Raw genomic sequence first — 18,902 nt, forward strand, 5'->3', positions numbered from 1 at the left:
GTTCGTTCGGTCGGCAGGAAGAGGCCCCCAGTTGCGACTTCGTTTATGTTAGGAGACCAACGGGCATAGATCCCGTCTAGTTGGAGCGCCAAACAAGCGCTGTTGCGTGCCGGCCGTCGTTTCCCGTGCGGCCTGACCCGGGGGCGGAGTGCATGAGACTAACCAGCCGTATGCACCCGCCCCTCGCGCTGTGCTTCGGCCCTGGGCCCCCGGCTTTTCAGCCCACAGTGTAATCAACGTCATACATACATACATACATACATACATACATACATACATACATACATACATACATACATACATACATACATACATACATACATACATACATACATACATACATACATACATACATACATACATACATACATACATACATACATACATACATACATACATACATACATACATACATACATACATACATACATACATACATACATACATACATACATACATACATACATACATACATACATACATACATACATACATTGAGACCTGTTAGGGTCGAAAATCCTTCCGATGGTGAAAGGTAAAGTGCCCCTAGTCGATGGACGGTGGTGACCTGGGATAAAGTTGACTCGCGAGCCGACCAGGAATGGAGTTGGGCCGCCGTCGATCCGGCAGATTCCTTTGGATGCTGGTGGTGGATGCGGAACCTGAGCGTTCCACTGAGAAGTTGACTAGGGTGACTAGATGAGGGTGCCCCGAATACCGGGGAAGGCAGGGTTTCGCCGGGTAGCGGTCACGGGTGAAGATATGCCCCCCTGTCCCACACATCATACATACGTAAATGCATCTAAATACATAGACATACAGACAAACGTGAATGTGCGCCCACACACGTGCCCAGCCTGCTTCGGAAGGCCGTAACTACACCACAGAATCACACCTGGTCTGTTTCCCAGCTTCCGGAGTCCATCTATGCGGCTACTCAACGGCCCTGTGCCCGTACCAACGGCCGGCGTTCCTCCTGCTGCTGCAACTGCTTCAACGGCTTGTCCAGTTACTCCACCTGCTCCTCCAACCAGTTTTGCAACGGTTTCTCCAACCAACCCTTCGTCCACATTAACCGCCAATGCGCTCTGGGCCATCTGCTGCGGGGTTACAGGCAGCGGTGCCGTGTCCGCCAGTATGGCATGCCCCGCCGCCGCGGCGGAGGTAACCTCCACCGCTGCGTCCACCACCGCCGCCACCGCCACGTCGGCTGCGATACCCGCCGCCGCCAGGCGCTCCTCTGCCGCCCTTCCCACTGTGGTCTGTAGCCAGATTAGGCGCTCCAGGGGAATCGACTCGGGCGACCCTGGGGTGTCAGGTACGGCCCATTGAAGGAGCGTTTAATGACCTCCTGATCAATTTCCTCAAAACTTCCTAACAAGAAACCTCAATCCTGTACAGGGCCCCCTTTCCTGTGAACCGTGCTTAGGGTATGATCCCCTTCGAAGTGCTGTTGGGCGGGTGCTGTTCGAGCCGTGATACATACAGCCTTAGGGTTTTCGCCTCTGGGTAACTTCCGAAAAAGAGGGCCCTTAGCGGCTAAGACAGGGTTTGGTTTACGCGGACAGCACCAACCGGTGATCTGTTTGGAGCTGCTGCAGTATCGTGCATTCAATTAACGATGGAAGATTAAAAACCTTGTTAGTAAAACCTCAGTTAGTAAAACCTTGGTGAAACCCTAGTAAGACCTTAACACCCTAACAAGGTTTTGTGTCGAAAGAACATTTCCAAGCTCTACAGGTCTAACAGGTCCAACAGGCTCTGTTGCGAAACTCAAATAAAATTTGAGGTCTTGAAGACCAGTCCGGGCGACCATGGTAAATTCCATAAAAGGCACGACTACTGCGATGGTCGCATTCCTCCGGAGGTGCACCACGGCTTCTTCCAGATCAGTCCCCAACGCACCGTCAACGCTGTAGCGGGGAGATTCGCCTTCATTCCTGCCGTCGTTCCATTCACCACCGCTGCTACTGCCGTTCTTGCCGCTATCTCCACCACCGCTGCGGCTTCTGACGGTGCCGTTGCTGATCGAGAAGCCGCTGCTGCTGCTACTGCTATTGCCGAAGCCTCCGTTGCCAACCCCAGGACTACTGCCTTTGCCGCCGCCGTCGCCGCTACTGCGGGCTTTGACCTTACTGCTGGTGTTGCTGTCGCTAGCGCCTTTGCTATCGCTATTTTCTTTGCTGCCGCTGCTTCCGTTGTCGCTACCGCCGCTGCCGGTCTTGGCGCCGACGATGCTAATATTGATACTGTCCTTGCCGCTACTGCTTTTGCTGCCGCTGCTGCTGCTACTGCCGTCGCTTCTCGGGGCCTTGGGAGTAGCTTGGTTGGCGGCCATCGCCCCCGTCGTCGTCACCCCAGTACTTGTCATTGCCGTGCTCTGCGCCATGTGCCGCCGTTGAGCTGCGGGTGCGGGGCCCTCAGCCTTGGACACCTTTGCAAAAGTTGCAAAAGAGTCTGTGTTCGAGCCTCATTACGGACGAGTTCAATCCATGCTGGCTAATAGTCACAGGCAAGCAACAGCCTTTGCAACGAGCAGAATTCATGACTGAGTTTTAGCGAGAGTCATCAGTTGCCATGGTAAGAGCCCCGACCCACAGCAGCAAGCTAGCTACCAAGCAGGCTGGCGGGCAGGCTGGTAGCGGGCTGTTAAGAGCCGCAACTTGCCGTACATATGCCGTTCAGAAGCCGCGGAGGACGCCTCCGCTGGCTCGGTGCAATGGACACACCTAAAACACTTCAACACTTCCGGACAAGATGGTGATGGAAAGCTAGCCCGCATTCTATTTCACCTCTTTCCCCCAGCACTTTACCCCCTCCACCCCGCTTCCCACGTGCAGTAGACACTTAGTACGAGACGGCATGGTTGAGCCATCCGCTTGCACATGCATGAGCAAACATTTCTATCCCCTTTCCGCCTTTCACACCTGCCCGTCCATCTCCACGCCCAGGACGCCCCCAGGCCCCAAATAGCTTCTGAGGCAAGCCACGTCTTTCTGGGTGAAGGCGCCCGAGACGCCTAGGAAGTGGGAAGTAAGGAGTGGGTGGAGGTGAATCAATGAAGAGGAATTAACAGGTTCGGAGGTCGTGAGGTGAAGGGATGACGCACCGCTGACCGTGTACAACGAACACATACACACACACAGTAATGCATAACACAGTAATGCATAGCGGGCCACGGTGGAGATGCTAAGAGGCACTTAAGTGACAGCGGCAGACGCTGGATGATGAGCGCTGGCCTCCGTTGGGGCGGCCTTGCTCCTCGTTCCGCTGCGCTCACAGCCTCCCGCGCCTGAATTCGCAACTGTGGCCATTCTCTCACCTCGCTTTTCCAACCATTATTGGCCTCATCGTTTCCTGCAGCCATCCCCGTCCCGTGTTCCCTCGAGCTCACCATGCAACACGGCGCTGTAGAAGTGACGGCACTTGTCGCGTAGCTCGCAAAGGCAGCTACTGCCAGAGTTTCTTTTGCTGCTACTGCCGCCGCTGCCACGGACACCGTGGGTTCCTCGGCTGCGCATGTTGCTGTTGCTGTTGCTGTTGCTGCTGTCCAGCATTCGTCCACTCTCTGCCACCGCCGCCTTCGCCTTCGCCTCCACCGCCGCTGCCGTTGCCGTAACTCCAAACGGGCTCCCGGCTATGGCCGCCGCCGCCGCTGCTGCCGCATCTGCTATCGTAGATACGTCGACCCCGGCCCCTGCTACTGCCGAGTTTCTACGGCTGATACGGCTGCTGCTGGTGATATCCTGCCGACATTTGGCACTTCCACTTGTTGAGTTGCTCCAATGAAGGCTAGCGCGTAGCGGGTCCCCGCAATCGCCGTCGTGCAGGTGCTGATGGGAGGGTGCATGCAGCTGCCGAGAGCCGCCGCTGCCGCCAACAGCCCTGTGATCCAAATAGAACTGCGCCTCCGCTACCTCCACGTCCTCTACCCCCGACGCTGTCGCCTCTACCGCCGCTGCTACTGCCACTGCTGCCGCAGCAGCCTCTGCTGATGCTGATGCTGCAGCCGCCGAAGCTGTCTCCTGCCGCTGCCCCAGGACCTGCCACTGCAGCTGCTGCCGCTGCCGGCGATGCAAGATGTGGTGACGTTGGCAGGGCACCGCCTCCGCTGCTGGCAGCTCCTTGAGTGTCGGGTTGCAGCACGAGCTCTCCACCTCGTAGTCGCTGGGAAGCTTCTGGAGCTCCGCCATGTGACCACGGGGGTGTCCTAGGGGTTGTCCTGAACCTAAGGCCACGGGCTGTGTCGTTAGGGTCAGCGATGCCGCGTCGCCATTGCCGTACGGGGGTGACGGAGAGGCGTCCGCCAAGGCGACAGGAGCAGTGCTGCTTCGCGTCGCCGCTGTTGCTGCTGCTGCACCGGTAGAGACCTCTTCGTCGTTGCAGCTCCCGCCGTCGCCTCCGACACCATTGCTGTTTTTGTTGCTGCTGCCGCTGCCGCTGCTGCTGCTGCTGCTGCCGCCACTACAGCCCGTGCTAGTGCGCGTATTGTCGCGCCCTGTTGGCGCCACTGCCGCGCCACACTCGGCGTTATCCACGGCGTACCTTGCAGCTTCCGTCCTTTGTGCGACAGTGGTGCATCGGATGCCGTACAGACTGGCGGAGGCGACAGCGTCGCAGCCGGCGTGGTGTCCCTGACAGAGGCGCCGTACAAGATCCAGCTCGGTGGATCCCTGGATTAGGCCGGAGTGTGTGCGGGTCAGGAAGCATAATTTCTGGGCGGGAGAAGGGCCTTAAAGGAAGGTGCACGCGAACGGTCCTTCCGCAGAAAGGAGCATCGGGGCAAAAAGATTTGGATGCCTTGCAGGTATGCAACTGCAGGGAAACACTTTCTGCTGTGTTTTACAAGTTTTGCAGAAAAAATGGGTGTCCACATTTTTACAGGCGTTGCTATGGATTGCGACTGACGGCCTTCGGATAAAGCTGTTGCTTTGACAGCTCCTTCGGCGATGACAAGTCCTCGAAGTAGCTTTGCACGCCGATGTAGGCAGGTGTGTCGTACCCTTAACGTGATTATTCTGTGCATTTGCCTGTCCCGAATTTTGGATGAAGTGGGTCGCATGCTGCCGTGGCCCATGGTTTGGCGGTTAACGATGGAAGCTCGAGCTGATGCCTCGGCTTGAAACTGAGCTGCCTGATTCAAGAGGAATGTAAGGAGAATTAAGGAGGTCGCATTCGTTAAATGCTTCACAACCATCGTTGTGATAGCTTTGTCGCTGTCGGTCACGCCTGCAAGCAAAGCCTCCCGAGCACTTAAGCACAAGTAACAAAAATGTATCTAAAATGCGCTTGGCAATGTAGCTATAAGCAGCTACATGACTCCTAGTTAGCGGCAGAGCTAAAGTTTTGACAGCTTGAAGTTGAAGGGTCGGAGTCGTACGAAATGCCGTCCAACGGGACGGCAGGAAGAAAACCTAGGAAACTTTGGTAGAGAAAGTTTAAGTTGTTATCGTACGCAAGGTTATCCATTTGTTTCCTGTATAGAAGAGCCGCCGCCGCCGCCAGGTGTTGCAGCTGCACAACGACTTAGCAGTGGTAGGGAGGGCTTCGGGCTGATTATTTTTTTCAGACAAACCCTTTTCTACTATTAGGCGTATAAGCGCACTGGGCAGTCCCTGCGAGTCGCCCTAAAGGAAGGCACCCAGCAGGATGCCGACCTACAATCTCAAGGCTATTGGCGTGGTGCCGGGTGCCAAGGACTTTATTGATATTGTCCTTTCTAAGACGCAACGAGGCACTCCCACTGTTGTGCACAATGGTTGGGCTATCCAGCGCATCCGCCAGTTCTATATGCGCAAGGTCAAATTCACGCAGCAAAACTGGAACGAGAAGCTCTCTCAAATTCTGGAGGAGTTTCCGAAAGTCGAGGACATTCACCCTTTTTACGCGGACCTGCTTAACGTGCTATATGACAAGGACCATTACAAGCTGGCGCTGGGCCAAATCAACACAGCTCGCAACTTGATTGACCGCGTTGCTCAAGGTAAGCCGTCAGAGCGAAACGCGTGTTCACCGAACCCAGCGCGACTCCGCTGCGGCGGCCGCCAGGGCATCGGCCCGCGATACGACCAGTTGTGGGAGCGTTCCCGTGTAATAGACCCTGTCCACGAGCTTGAAACATCCCCGGTCAACGCGGCCTCTGGTCCTTATGTAAGGTCTGCTGCTGCTCCTGCTGCGGTAGCTGTGCACGAGAGGGGGTTTTTTAGTGCGGCAGTGGTGCTCCCCCTGCCCCTTCCTTGCTGAGAGCTCAGAGTCGGCTGAGGGGGGAGCTCATCCGAAGCCAGTTATGGGGTTAAGTTCCCGGGGTGTGTGAAATGAAACTCCCGGAAAGGTCGGGAACAAAAGACAGAAGACAACAAACAAAATATGAACGTCAGGCGACGTTTGGCACTGATCTAACGAAAGCAGGTTTTGCCTAGCTCTCTTAAGGTTGACCAAAGGTTACTTTGCACGGAACTGAACAGCCAACACCAATGTTACCGGACGAATTACATTACTGAATCTCCAGTCCCTGTCTATTTGCGTTTGCAAGTTTCCTCGCCACCTTCATCTCCACCTGCCTCCGAAACCACGGGGGTACGATGCGCGCCGCTGTGGAAATATAAAAAGACCAACAAACTATTCCTGCCTCTCTCCCCGCGCCTCCCTCCCCCCCCATGGCTCTCTCCCCCCTCCCGGGTCTGACGCCATCCGCCGCCAGATTACATTCGTTTGCTGAAGTACGGCGACTCGCTGTACCGATGCAAGGAACTCAAACGTGCCGCTCTGGTGAGTCATTACCATCCGCATCCCCACCCCCGCTCTCGCCCTCACCACCCCCACCACCACCACCTGGCCTCGTCCCGCCTTCCTGTCACCTCCTTGACGACAGCTCCGAAACCCTCTCCTCCACTCGTTCACTGATTCATGTTCCCCACACCGCCAAAACCGCCACTCCACTCCACTCCACCTTTAGACGGTCGTCAGCTGGCCATTTGCTCTCTCCCGCGCTAACCACACAATGCTTTACAGGGCCCCCCACACACACCCCACACACACATACGCGCACTCACACAATGGGCTCCAAAAGGACTATTACTACTACTATGCGCTTCTTCACGTACTCCCCACCCAACCCAACCTCCCTCCCAACCTCCCTCCCAACCTCCCTCCCAACCTCCCTCCCCTACCCAACCTCGTCACCTCGTAGGGGCGCATGTGCACGCTGATGAAGCGGCAGGGGCCCTCCCTGGCGTACCTGGAACAGGTGGGACCAGCTGGAAAGGGGGTGGGGGAGGGGGATAGGGGGCGGTGGGTGGGGAGGGTGTGGGGGGGTTGCAGAGGGGGATGGTGGCAGGGTTGCGGGGACGGCAGGGAGGCTGGCTGTGTGGGGGAGGGGCCGGTCTGGAAGGGTGTGAAGAAGACATGCTGCGAGAGCTCTTGAGAGGAAGGTTGCGGGTCCAGCGAACCTTGGGCAGGTGGTAGGGGCTTAGGAGGGAATGGGAGCGGAAAGGGTGGGGTGGGGGGGGCTTAGGGGTGGGATGGAAGACACCCCGTATGCAAGAATGCCGTTGGCTACAGAGTCAACTACCCGAAATGGGGTCTTGGGGGAGAGGAGGGGAGAAAACCCGATGATGAAGGGGGGTTAGGGTTTTGGGGGGCTGACTGAGGGACGGACAGACAGACGAACAGACGGACGGACGGGAAGGGCAAGGCCTGATCACATTTGGGGGTGGGCCGATATCCCAGTTTAAAAGTACTCGAGTTGCGGGAGGGGCAGTTGTTGGGGGTGGCAGCAGGAACCACACAACGTCTGTCGCCTTTATGTGTGTGAAAATCGTCCGGTCCCTCCCCGCCTTCCTGAGCATTCACTGAGGGAAGTTTTGAGCTTTGGACGTCGGCACTGTGTTTCCTTGCGTCATATGATTTCCCCCACCTGCCCACCTGCCTGGGACTAGCGCAGTTGCTTTATGTGCGTGTGTGTGTTTACCACTGGAGGTGTGTGTGTGTGTCTGCGTGTGTGGGTGTCTGTGTGTGTGTTTTGGACGTGTTTTCCCCCAGGGGATCTCCTTAGCTGCATCTTCTTTAATTGCATTCCATCGTTCCACATCCTTCCCAATTTTCAATTTTCAGACAGAAAACACACACTGTCGCACACTGTCACACTGACACCCCTTCTCTGCCGCTGCAGGTCCGGCAGCACATGAGCCGCCTGCCCTCCATCGACCCCAACACACGCACCCTGCTGCTGTGCGGCTACCCAAATGTGGGCAAGAGCAGCATGATGAACAAGCTGACGCGGGCGGATGTGGAGGTGCAGCCGTACGCTTTCACGACAAAATCACTGTGAGATGTCGTACCACCTGTACCACGGGCAGCGGGGGTGCCTAACCCGAAAAAGGCGGTGAAGGGTTTTGTCTCTGTTGCGCTTTGCTATTTTTCGGTATAGGTCGAACCCGGATTCTGTGGGTGTGTGTGGGGGCAGGAGTTGAGCTGGGAGCCGCTTCTGGGTTTATTCGTATCGCGTTCTCGAACGAAAAATCGTCAGGTCCCTTCCTCCGGTCCATGTGACAGCAGTTTTGGTTCTTTATGTTTGGACACAAGTCGCCGCATTTGCTGCTACTTTTTCCTTGTGCATCAGCATTAGATTGATTGTCATTATTTACTTCATCATCAGGATACAACCCCCCTCTCCACTCCCCTTTTTACCCACCTCTGTCTTTATGTATGTATGTATGTATTATGTGTGTCTATGTTCAGCTATGTTGGCCACATGGACTACAAGTACCTGCGGTGGCAGGTTATCGACACGCCGGGTATCCTGGACCGCCCCCTGGAGGAGCGCAACACCATCGAGATGCAGTCCATCACCGCCCTGGCGCACCTGCGGGCGGCAGTGCTGTATCTGGTGGACATCAGCGAGCAGTGCGGGTACACCATCGTGCAACAGGTAGGTGGGTGTGGGGGGGTGTGTTTGGGGGAAGAGGGAGGGGTGGGAGGGGGGAGATGTGTGTGTGTATGTGTGTATTGGGGGGACGTTGGGCGGCAGGTGTATGGCGGGGTGGTGTTGGTGGAGTGCGAGTGGAGGGGGGGGGGCGTGGGGGCCCGGGTGATGGGGGCGGCTTGCTGTGGCTCAAAATCAACTCAACATTGCCACCATCGCCCCCTCCATCCTAGGAACTTTTGGATTGAATTTACGATTGAATTTTCGGTTGCACGGCCGTACGGCATTCCCTTGCAACCCAGTGTTTGCTTCCCCGGCTTTCCCCCCCTCCCCCGCCGCTCCCGGCGTGGTCCGGTGTGTGCTGGCTGTCCCCCAGGCTGCGTTGTTTCACTCCATCAAGCCCCTCTTCGCCAACAAGCCCGTGCTGATAGTGGTCAACAAAATTGATGCCAGACGCATGGAGGTGGGGAGGGGGGAAGGGGGGGGAGGAAAAAGGGAGGGGGGAAACCCGGCGGGAGGTATGTATGTATGTTTGTTTGTTTGTTTGTTTGTATTCGGGAAAAGGAGTAGGAAGGCTGTGGGCAGGGCCCCAGCGGCCTTTGCTCATCCTTTACATTCCTTTTTTAATTTCCGTACCTGTTTGCAAAAAGATGACGTGTCATAACTCGTCGATGTGCCGGGTTATGGTGTGTCACCAGGACTTGTCCGAGTCGGATCGGCAGCTGGTGGATGGCATGGTTTCGGAGGCTAGGAAGATGAGTAATGGAGGTGAGGGGGGAGCCAGGGGAAGGAGCGCAGGCTGACAGGCTGGGTAGTGGGTAGGTAGGTAGGTAGGTAGGTGGGTGCGGGGATGGGGTGGCGGCGCTCGTGTGTGTATGGGGCGGCGGGGGGATGGGGTGTGCGTGGGGTGAGAAATAGGTCGGGAGGGAGGGTGGGTGGGTCGGCGAATATTCAGTTCTCTTAATGACCCAGTTGCTTGGTTTGCCTTTCTGCTTTACACGTCTATCTGTCCATACGTCTGTCTGTCTGCCTGCCTGTCTGTCTGTCTCAAGTACCTGTGTAGGTTCTTCCCGTGGCGTAGTGCTGTGTGTTTCTACTCTATCCCCCCTGGACCTCTTGGACACCACCGGCAGCAGTTCACTTCCCGCTTTCTCACACATGATTTCTCCCCCCCCTCCTTATACACACACATACACACACCAGTTCGTATCCTTTTACCCCTCCTGGCAGCAGCTTCACTCGTCTGTGGTTTGTGTCCCCCCCCCGGGCTCCCCTGCCCCGCGCATTAGTAAACTGCGTATCTGTATGCTTGTCTACCCGTCTGTCGGTCTGTGTCCCCGTAGGGGTGGTGTCGGTGGGTAGCGACTCGAGTACGGATGAGACCATTCTCATGGCCATGTCCACTCTGAACGAGGAGGGGGTTATGGCGGTGAAGCAGGCGAGTTTTGGGGGGGAGGGGGCGGGGTGGCGGGGGGCTGACAGGGGGGGGAGGAGCTGCACTCCAGCAAGCCGGGATGGATTTCACCAATCAGTGGAAAAGGGAGGGCGAGAGAAAAGAACAGCTCTCGGAGAAAATCCTTTTCAAAACCCATACACGCACACACACAGACTACGGCAAAAGCGTCGTGTGGCAGCTGTTGGGATCCATGCCGTACAGCGGTTTTCGGAAACTGAGCTGTGAGAGGTAACGGAAGGTAACGGAAGCATAACCAACTGGCCGAAACAAAATTGTCGTTGTTAGGAGAAACATTCCTCGTCCCCTTTTCCCCTCGGGGCGCGCGCGCGTGGGAAAAAACCCAAACACGCAATAAAAACCACATGCCGCACGGCTGCGGACGTTTACCCATACCCATACCCACACCGCCCGCACGTGCAGGTTGCGTGCGACCGGTTGCTCAATTTCCGTGTGGAGATGAAGGTTTCCGGGAAACGTATCGGCGACGTGCTCAACAAGATTCACGTTGCTCAGCCCCGGCCTCGAGAGGGCGTTACGGCGGGCAGCCGGCCCCCTGTCATACCGCCCGGGGTGGCGGAGGCGCGGGCTCGGCGGGCGGCGGGCGAGGTGAAGAAGACGGAGCGAGACCTGCAAGAGGAGAATGGAGGCGCGGGTGAGTGGAGGTGGCCTTGGTCGTGGTGGGAAGGGAATGGGAGGGGAGGGGAAGAGGAAGGGGGAAAAGGATGCATGTTGCCTGGTGTTGTGTTGTACTGTTATGTCGTACATTGACGAAGCGCGTCGATGCGTATGTGCACGCTGTGTCTTTTATGTTCAACTCTGGGGCTCCAGGCCGAGTACTGTTTTTGTTAATTGTGAAGTGAGCTGCTAAGGGTTGTAGGACCTACCCCCACGTTCGTGGAATCGCAGGTGTCTATTCCGCCGACCTGCGGAAGCATTACAGCCTTGAAAATCCGGAATGGAAGTACGACATCATGCCGGAGATTATGGACGGCCATAACGTTTTGGATTTTGTGGATCCGGACATTGACGCTAAATTGGCCGAGCTGGAACGGGAGGAGGCCGAACTGGAGGTGGGTGGTTTCGGAGCCGGGTGATTTGGTGGCGGGGGGGGGGAAAGGCCAATGGATAGTTAAAAACCCCCGCCCTGTGTTTTTTCCCTCTTTACTCTCTCTTTACCCAGTACTATCTGCTTACGTCTGTGCATTGTTATAGCGGCATTCTTGATGTCGTCCTATTCTGGCAAGGGGACGTATCGATGCTTGATATCCTATTTTGGCACTGCCTCGTGACCCCACCCGCAGGCCCAGTTCCAAGCGGAGGGAGGCGGTGGAGGTATGATGGATGACGACGACGAGGAGGAGGACGGCCTGACGGTGGAGCAGCAGGAGGACCTAAAGGCCATCAGGGCCAGGAAAAAGGTAAGAGGCGCTGTGCTGCTGCTGCTGCTGCTGCTGCTGTGCTGCTGCCGGTGTTGGTGTGGTTCACGTGTTGTCGTGTGTCGTGTGTGTGTGGCTGGGGTTTGGTTGCTACCCGGGTGCCGTCCCTCCGGTGGTGGCTGCTGTGATGGCCCCCGTAAGTCGTCCCCTGAAGTCCTACCTAGAGTCAGTATGTATTCTCTCGCGGCTCACCTCACCGCGGTCGGGGAACCTGAGCAAGGGGCGCTGACAAAGGAGGACACCACCCCGCACTCGCAACCCCCCTCCCATCCGGACCCACCGCTACCCCCCTCCCATCCGGACCCACCGCTACCCCCTCACTGCCACACACACACACACACACACACATCTCTACACGTCTCTACACACGTCTCTACACACCTCTACACAGGTACTGGTGGGGGAGCACCGCTCCAAAAAGAACAGTCATCGTAACCAGGCGGTGCTGCCCGCCAAGTTGGCCAATGCGCGGGGACGTACGACGGAGGCGATGACACGCAGCTTGGGCGCCCTGGGCATCGACGCGAGCAAGGCAGCGGAGCGGGCTCGCAGCCAGAGTCGAGGTCGGAAGCGGGAGCGCAGCGCCAGTAAGGCACGCAGTGAAGACGGTGGAGGGGGTGATGATGTGGAGATGGGGGAGGGCAAGGAGGAGAAGAAGCGCGTGCACAGCTCCAAGTCGAGGTATGTGGGGTGTGGGAGGGAGGGTGGCCCGGCTATGTGTGAAGGTGTGGGCTGGCGTCTATGAGCATGTGGGTGAGGACGCGGTAGGCGATTAGTTGGCGGAGAAGAGTGGGGGGCGGGGATGCGAAGCTTTGTCGGGGGGATGCTGCGTGGTAAAAAGGGTGCAACTCTCTTCCGTGTCCGGCTTTGTGTTTGGAGCTGCTCGGAGCGTGCCGGCACCCGCTTGGTGCCTTGACGCGTGCGCGAAACAATGTCCCGCTTCGTCCTCCCTCACCTACCTCACCCCATCTCGCCCCCCTCACCCCCCCTCCCCGCCCGCCCGCCTCCCCAGGTGCATGTCCCGGGGCCGCAGTCAGTCGCTGGCGGAGCCCCGCCCCGGCTCGGGTGTGAAGGACGTGGCGCAGCGGAACAAGGGCATCAAGATGGCGGACCGGGCGCAGAGGCGCATGAACAAGATGGCCAAGGTGGGCGAGTCGGACAGGGCCATACCGACCAAGATGCCCAAGCACCTCTTCAGCGGGAAAAAGCCCGGACACAGCACGAGGAACCGCCGGTAGACACGGCCGTGTATGGTGGGGAAGAGGAGGGGGAGGGGGAGGGGGAGGCACAAGAGGAAATATAATGCTGGACTCTGTATGTATGTATGTATGTATATGTGTATGTATGTATGCCAAGAGGTCCCCGGCGCAGGCGGCGAAAGTGTCCCAACAGGGAACACTCGCGGTTGCTCCCCGGGGGGGGGGAGGGAGGCAGGTGCGCCGCCCTCGCCAGGGGTGTGTGTGTGTGTGGGTTGTGGTGGCAGCTGCTGCTGCGGCTGCTGCACTGAATGGCGCCGCCGCCACTGTGCTGCACTGGATTGATGTCGCGGCTCCTCTTGGGACGGCTGTGCCAGTGCTGACTGGCGGGATAAGCAGACAGCGGCGGAGGACATGGGTTGGCGGGATAAGCAGCTGGAGGGGGTTGTGAAGGCCGGGGGGAGGAATGGAGGAGGGTTGGGGCGGGTGTGGAGGGAAGATGAGGAGGAGGGGTCCGCCGGTGCTTTACCAGATGTGAGTGAGTGTGCTGCTCGGGTTCGGTGCTGCTATTGTACTCTGGGGAGGTAGCTGTATGGGGTTATGGGCCGTTTAGGGGGACAGGCGGGGGCTCCTCGTGGTGGGGGGAAGGGCGGCGAGGGAGGAGGGTAGCAGGTGGGTAGGGGCAGGTAGGGGCACCCACCCAGCTGCGTGTGTGTGGGGGGGTTGGGGGGGATCTCTTAATTTCTTTTGATGTGTAGGATCGGGTGGCGGCTTCGGTGGGCTGTTTGTTGTGCGCAGCCGAAGTCGCAGTGCCTGGCGGGGGAGACGGGGGAAACGGGAGGGATGGGGTTGACTTCGGATTTAGGTGGATTGGACTGTCACACGATCTTGCGATGATATTATTTCTGTGTTTAGTTGGGTAAGTAGGTGGGTGGGTAGGTAGGTGGGTAGCGTGTGTGCTGCTTCGTTGAGGATTACACGTTTGCCTCTTTGCGTGTGGTGGTTTTCAGAGGGCTTCTTGGCGGCCCGTTTCGGCGCAGGCCGGTGCGATACGGTAGTGTTTTGATCAGATGGTCGATGATCGCAGACACCCTGCGACGCGGTTTTATTCGGTGCGGCGTTCGAGAGCGACTTGGCGGGCAACTAAGGCGTCCCTGAAACTCATGACTGTGCTCTAATCCTTCATCAGGGCGGTTAACAGCTCTGTCAAGGGCTGCAGCAGAAGCTGCTGGACGCTGAGAGCGCGCCACGGGAAGGCTCTTCGGCAGTAAGGGAAGATGTTGTCCCGCACAGGGCTATGGGGCAGCCCAGCTGATTGACTCTGCCTCAACCTCAAGGCGAACCTACAGCAATTCGTGTGCAATCTGTATGTTTTACCGTAACTCTTATCTTCTTCCCACAGTATGCATGGAAGGTTGTAATTTCTTTCGAACAGAACTTTTAGCGAGACGATCGGGTCGACGTATGGGACCTGCTGATGGGAACCTTCTTACACGGCCCTTTCTCTCGTGCACGTCGTGCACAGCTCACTATATTGTAATGTCTGTCGTACTAACGGGTTGGGGAAAAAGGTCGTTGGGCCCCAGCTCGTTGCCCTACCATTTAATGTAGTACTGACTTTAGTAATACAGAATCGCTGCTCCATTCTCCCCGTTGTCAGTAAGGGCCATCTATGCAAGCTTATTGGCCCAGTGAAGTTCAGAATGAACGCATAATTACTCGTTGCGTTTTAAACGCAGCAGCTCGACTTACTTCCTTTGGCATCCTGGCGAGAAAGAATTTGAAGCAGTAATTATACTATTTAATAAGACTTTGGACAACGGCGTCAGCACGTTGGGTCCTGTCGCTAGCGGCGCCTCAGCACGACACCTAAAACTCTCAAGAGGCCTTCACATGGTAGCCTTTGGCTGCATCATACACTTTCTTCTTCTTCTTCTTCATTTATTTCTGCAAACTGAGGCTTCATTAGTGGCAGTCTATTCAATTCAACGGCATGGCGCACGCAATGTCCTTCGCAAAGGGGCCCTTCTGACCGAAGATGCCCTCGTCGGTGGCCCAACGTTGCTACCCGAAGGGCAGCGGCAGACATACACGGCAGGTCGGTGGCAGTCCTTGCTTAGGCCACCCAGACAGGCAACTAGCTGGCATGACAGCAGAGACCAAGCCAGCCACGGCTGGGAACCCCCGGGACCGAATAGCCGTTAGATTGCTGCGTAACTGGCTTGCTCTCCCTAACAATTGGGGCTACAACCCAACCCCTTCATCTCCCTGTAGGCGTCTCCTTCCAGAACCGCTACCTCAACAGTAGTACATGTACCGCCACTTCGACCTGCCTACCGGGGCGCCGTAACGGCACCAAGTACGGCGTGCTCGGGCAACCAGGAATCGGATACGGTGCGACGAAGAACACTTCCACACATAATGATGTGTTTTTGGTCCAAGGATCCCTCCAAGGGTTTTTAAGTGCCCTCTGCACCTGTTTGTAAAAACGTATTAGCGATTCTCGAAGCTCCGCAGTCCTTTTGGTTCCCTTTCCCTTCCATCTTCGCGGCCTACTTCTTACCTCCACACGTGTGCGCCTCCGTGCGTTCCCGCTCCTCCTAGGCAATTTCGATGTCTATGTGCGGAGCAGCGCCTTGGACCGATCCATCCTGTCCGGACTCTGCTTCTTCAACGGCATCTTCCCACCGGACCCAACCGCCCCAACCGCTTCGTCGTTCGTCCCAACGGGCGCCCAGGTGATGGAAGCGGGCGGATCGACACAAAAACTGCCTGTCCTGGTGGTTTGTTCGTTCGTCGGCTGGCGATTAGGGAAAACGGTTCCTGCCTGTTTTGGAGATTTTAGAAGGAGAAGGAATTGAGACTACGTGTGTGCCTTCGTGGTGTGTTTTCCCCCCCCACACACACCAAATGCTGTCCCTCACACCCCACCCCGTGTTGCCTAGCCCATCGCTCCGTTAACGTTGTGCTCCGCGCTCCTACTTAATGGATGCAGGTGGTCCCGATCTACACCCAATCCGATGATGACGACATCCTCATCCGCGCCTACACGAAGTGCGACACCTACCAGGCCAACCTCATGAAGTGGTTCTCCAGCCAGGAGTTCGCCGACAAGGCCGCCGAGTCGGCGCCGCTGCGGGCTCAGGTGCAGCAGATGATGCCGCCGGACACGAACACATCCCTCACCAATTGGTACGGCAAAGGTGTACGATGTACGACATGAGTGTATTGTTTGATTGTGCGTGTGCGGAAATGTGCGGAAAGGGTGTGTGTGGGGGGGAGAAGCCGTGAACCATGATGCAAATCGGTCTCCCGGCCCCATTTGCCGTACAGTTTTTACACACTTGTTATGAGCTGGTTGCTTCATGTTTGTGACCTCCTTCGTTTTGCCGCTCCTAGCTGCTCGCTGACCTAGGGGCTCCACCCGCCTGCTGTACGGCGCAGGTGGAACGTGTACGACAGTATCAACGTCTACCAGACGTACGGCGTAGGCGACCCGGTGCCGCAATTCAACAGGACCCTCTTCCAAAAGGTCGGTTGTGCCGTTGTGTGCATCGACGAAGAGCTGGTCGATGAAAAACGAAAGAAAAGAGTCAACGGTCTGGCATCTGGTGCACACACGCATTTGTGCAATCCTCTTAAAGCCAACATCAGCACCCACCATTTCTACCACACAAATAAACATGACGGACGCGAAATGCTTTCACATACACACCACACACACACTTCTACGTTTGGTTGCCTGTTTTTTATTGCTTCGTCCGCCGTACTGTCGTATACAGATCCAAGATCTGGCGTACTGGTTGGAGACTGCCAAGATGCGGTCAAACTTGACAGGCAACATGCTGGGTGGCGTGGCGCTTGCGGATCTCGTCAACTACTTTCAGTTGGCCGCAACCGGCGCGACCAACGGCACTAAGGTGTGGCGATAAGGCCCGCTTTGTTAATTAAAACCTTGCCATCCCAACCCCCCGATTTTCTCTTTTCAACCACTTTCCTGTTTCCTAGGTGAATGCACTTTATCCCTGCACCTAGGAAACTCATTCCCGTTGGTATCGCAACCAACCAACAAATCGGTTGCGATAACGGTCGGGGCCTTGCGTGTGACGACGCATCTTTCCATGGTCGTCTAATTGGCGCTGATTTAGATTTAATCTCATTTATTTGCTTTTGGCATTTATAGCGTAAAAGCGTGTTATTGCTTTTGAACGCAAGGGGTGACGCAAGAAGCAGTCTGTTGAGTTGGCGCCCAGTTGGTGCCCAGTTGCACTTTACCCGCAGAAATGCCTTACTCTACCTTACTCCTCTTGCTCTCTCTTTTCTCCCTCTCCCAGTTTTTTTTCTTTCCCATTCTTGTTTATGCGCCGTACGCCGTACCCATTAAAAAACCCGATGTTTATGTCCAAGGCACGCGGGGTCTCTCCCAGCTACCGCGCCTTTGCCGTTCTGTAAATTGCGTCACGCCGCGCGCGCGCCGCATCGCAGTTTTACTACAAGCTGCTATCGCTGTCTGGTCATTACAATACCCAACTGGGCATACTGGCGGCTTTGGAACTGGACAAATGGCCTGGTGCCAGCAACTTCACATGGCTGACGAGTTTGCCGAAGCTGGCTGCCGTACTGGTATTCGAGCTGCATGCCGCTGACGATAGACCGCCCGTAGTTACTGCTCCATCGTACTATGTACGGCTGGTGTACCAGGACGGTCCGGCGGCGCAGTACGACACAGTTCCGTTGCCGTGCGCGTCGGCCGCCGGCGCTGCAGCAGTAGGCCCTGGGGTCTGCACCTTGGGGGATTTTTTGTCGTACACATCAGCGAGGGCACTGAACAGCTCGCTGGCATGGTGTTCGGCGTGCAGCAATTTCGCGCCAGGTGCCTGCGCGTCGGCGCGGCTTGCTGCGCTCAGGGCGGCGCGAGGGGGCGATGATGGTGACGGAAAAAATGGCGGCGGTGACGCGGAGGCTTGGAAGGTTGCGGTGTCCGTGGTGGTGACGTTTTTCGGGGCGGTGATGCTGACGGCCGTAGCTGTGTGGCTTTGGCAGCGACGGCGGCATGGAGGCCAGGAAGGCGGCTTCGGAGGTTCACTCACCAACCTGCAGACTGCTGAGATGGCGGAGTATCAGAAACATTCAATTTAATAATGCAACGTGCTGTTAAGAACTGAAAATATTCAGGATCGAACAGGCGACAAACCGCGATAACCACTCAGATTGGGCAAAATAGGAAAAGCAAGACGCGGCGTGCGCAAAATTCAACGAGCACCTAACGAATTTCGAGAGCGCTATGGCGAACCCTATGGTGCAGGAAGAGCGCGCGTATATGCGGTCAGCTGTAGGAGCGAGCAGCCCGACTATGGTTTCGCTTTATCGCGTGCTGTCACAAAGGTCGCTCCAGTTCCGTTGGGCCAATCTTGTGCTAAGGTTCTGGAACTCAGTTGTCAAGAGGCCAGGGACACTGTGCCACCTTGCCTTCATTGCCGACCTTGAGCTGGCTCTGGGGGGTGTTGCTGAGTGCTGGACGAGGAGCAAGGTCCCAGCTTTCCTTAAGTTTGGGAGCTGAGCCCCCAGCCGGTCTGCATGGTGACGCCCCCATAGCGCATTACGTTACCGTTAGGTTGCCAGTGGGAAGCAGCACACTTGAAGAGTTCGCTAGGCGTCTCGACGCCCGGTGGGAGTGCCCGGATACCCTAGGTGATCCACGCACCTTTCCAAGTGGAAGTACTGGCGTCAAGGCATGTCGCTATCTGAACTGGATGGGGTTGTCCCCGCTTAGGGGCACACGGCATGAGTGACTGGCCCACGCTGAAATCGCCATGTCCCAATGTTTGTATCAAATGCTTATGTGTTTCCGGTTAGGCTGTTGGGAGTTAAGAGATTGACCGACCAAACTG

The 18,902-nt window shown here is 56.7% G+C and overlaps 2 protein-coding genes across 2 annotated transcripts; both read left to right on the forward strand.

The window, feature by feature from the left end:
- Positions 1-5,649: 5,649 nt before the first annotated feature.
- VOLCADRAFT_57006 (uncharacterized protein) lies at positions 5,650-13,053 on the forward strand (the record flags this gene model as incomplete). The annotated part of the gene is made up of 13 exons (XM_002947309.1): positions 5,650-5,983; positions 6,701-6,768; positions 7,190-7,246; positions 8,171-8,325; positions 8,740-8,929; positions 9,300-9,386; positions 9,622-9,682; positions 10,267-10,352; positions 10,800-11,031; positions 11,286-11,456; positions 11,712-11,797; positions 12,207-12,496; positions 12,828-13,053. 13 exons carry the CDS (start codon positions 5,650-5,652, stop codon positions 13,051-13,053), a joined length of 2,043 nt encoding a protein of 680 aa, XP_002947355.1.
- Positions 13,054-14,618: 1,565 nt separating this feature from the next.
- VOLCADRAFT_103449 (uncharacterized protein) lies at positions 14,619-18,162 on the forward strand. The gene is made up of 7 exons (XM_002947310.1): positions 14,619-15,109; positions 15,286-15,405; positions 15,616-15,749; positions 16,007-16,203; positions 16,456-16,543; positions 16,794-16,931; positions 17,497-18,162. The coding sequence occupies exons 1-7, from the start codon at positions 14,905-14,907 to the stop codon at positions 18,148-18,150; spliced, it is 1,536 nt and encodes a 511-aa protein (XP_002947356.1). The 5' UTR covers positions 14,619-14,904; the 3' UTR covers positions 18,151-18,162.
- The last annotated feature ends 740 nt before the right edge of the window (positions 18,163-18,902 follow it).

This window comes from Volvox carteri (assembly GCF_000143455.1).
Source record: "Volvox carteri f. nagariensis unplaced genomic scaffold VOLCAscaffold_6, whole genome shotgun sequence".
NCBI classification, from domain to species: Eukaryota; Viridiplantae; Chlorophyta; class Chlorophyceae; order Chlamydomonadales; family Volvocaceae; genus Volvox; species Volvox carteri.

Coding starts and splice junctions, on each gene's coding strand:
- VOLCADRAFT_103449 (XM_002947310.1), top strand. CDS start 14,905: ATGGTAGCCTTTGGCTGCATCATACACTTTCTTCTTCTTCTTCTTCAT. Junction 16,544..16,793: donor ACAGGACCCTCTTCCAAAAG/GTCGGTTGTGCC, acceptor TGTCGTATACAG/ATCCAAGATCTGGCGTACTG. Junction 16,932..17,496: donor GCGCGACCAACGGCACTAAG/GTGTGGCGATAA, acceptor GCCGCATCGCAG/TTTTACTACAAGCTGCTATC.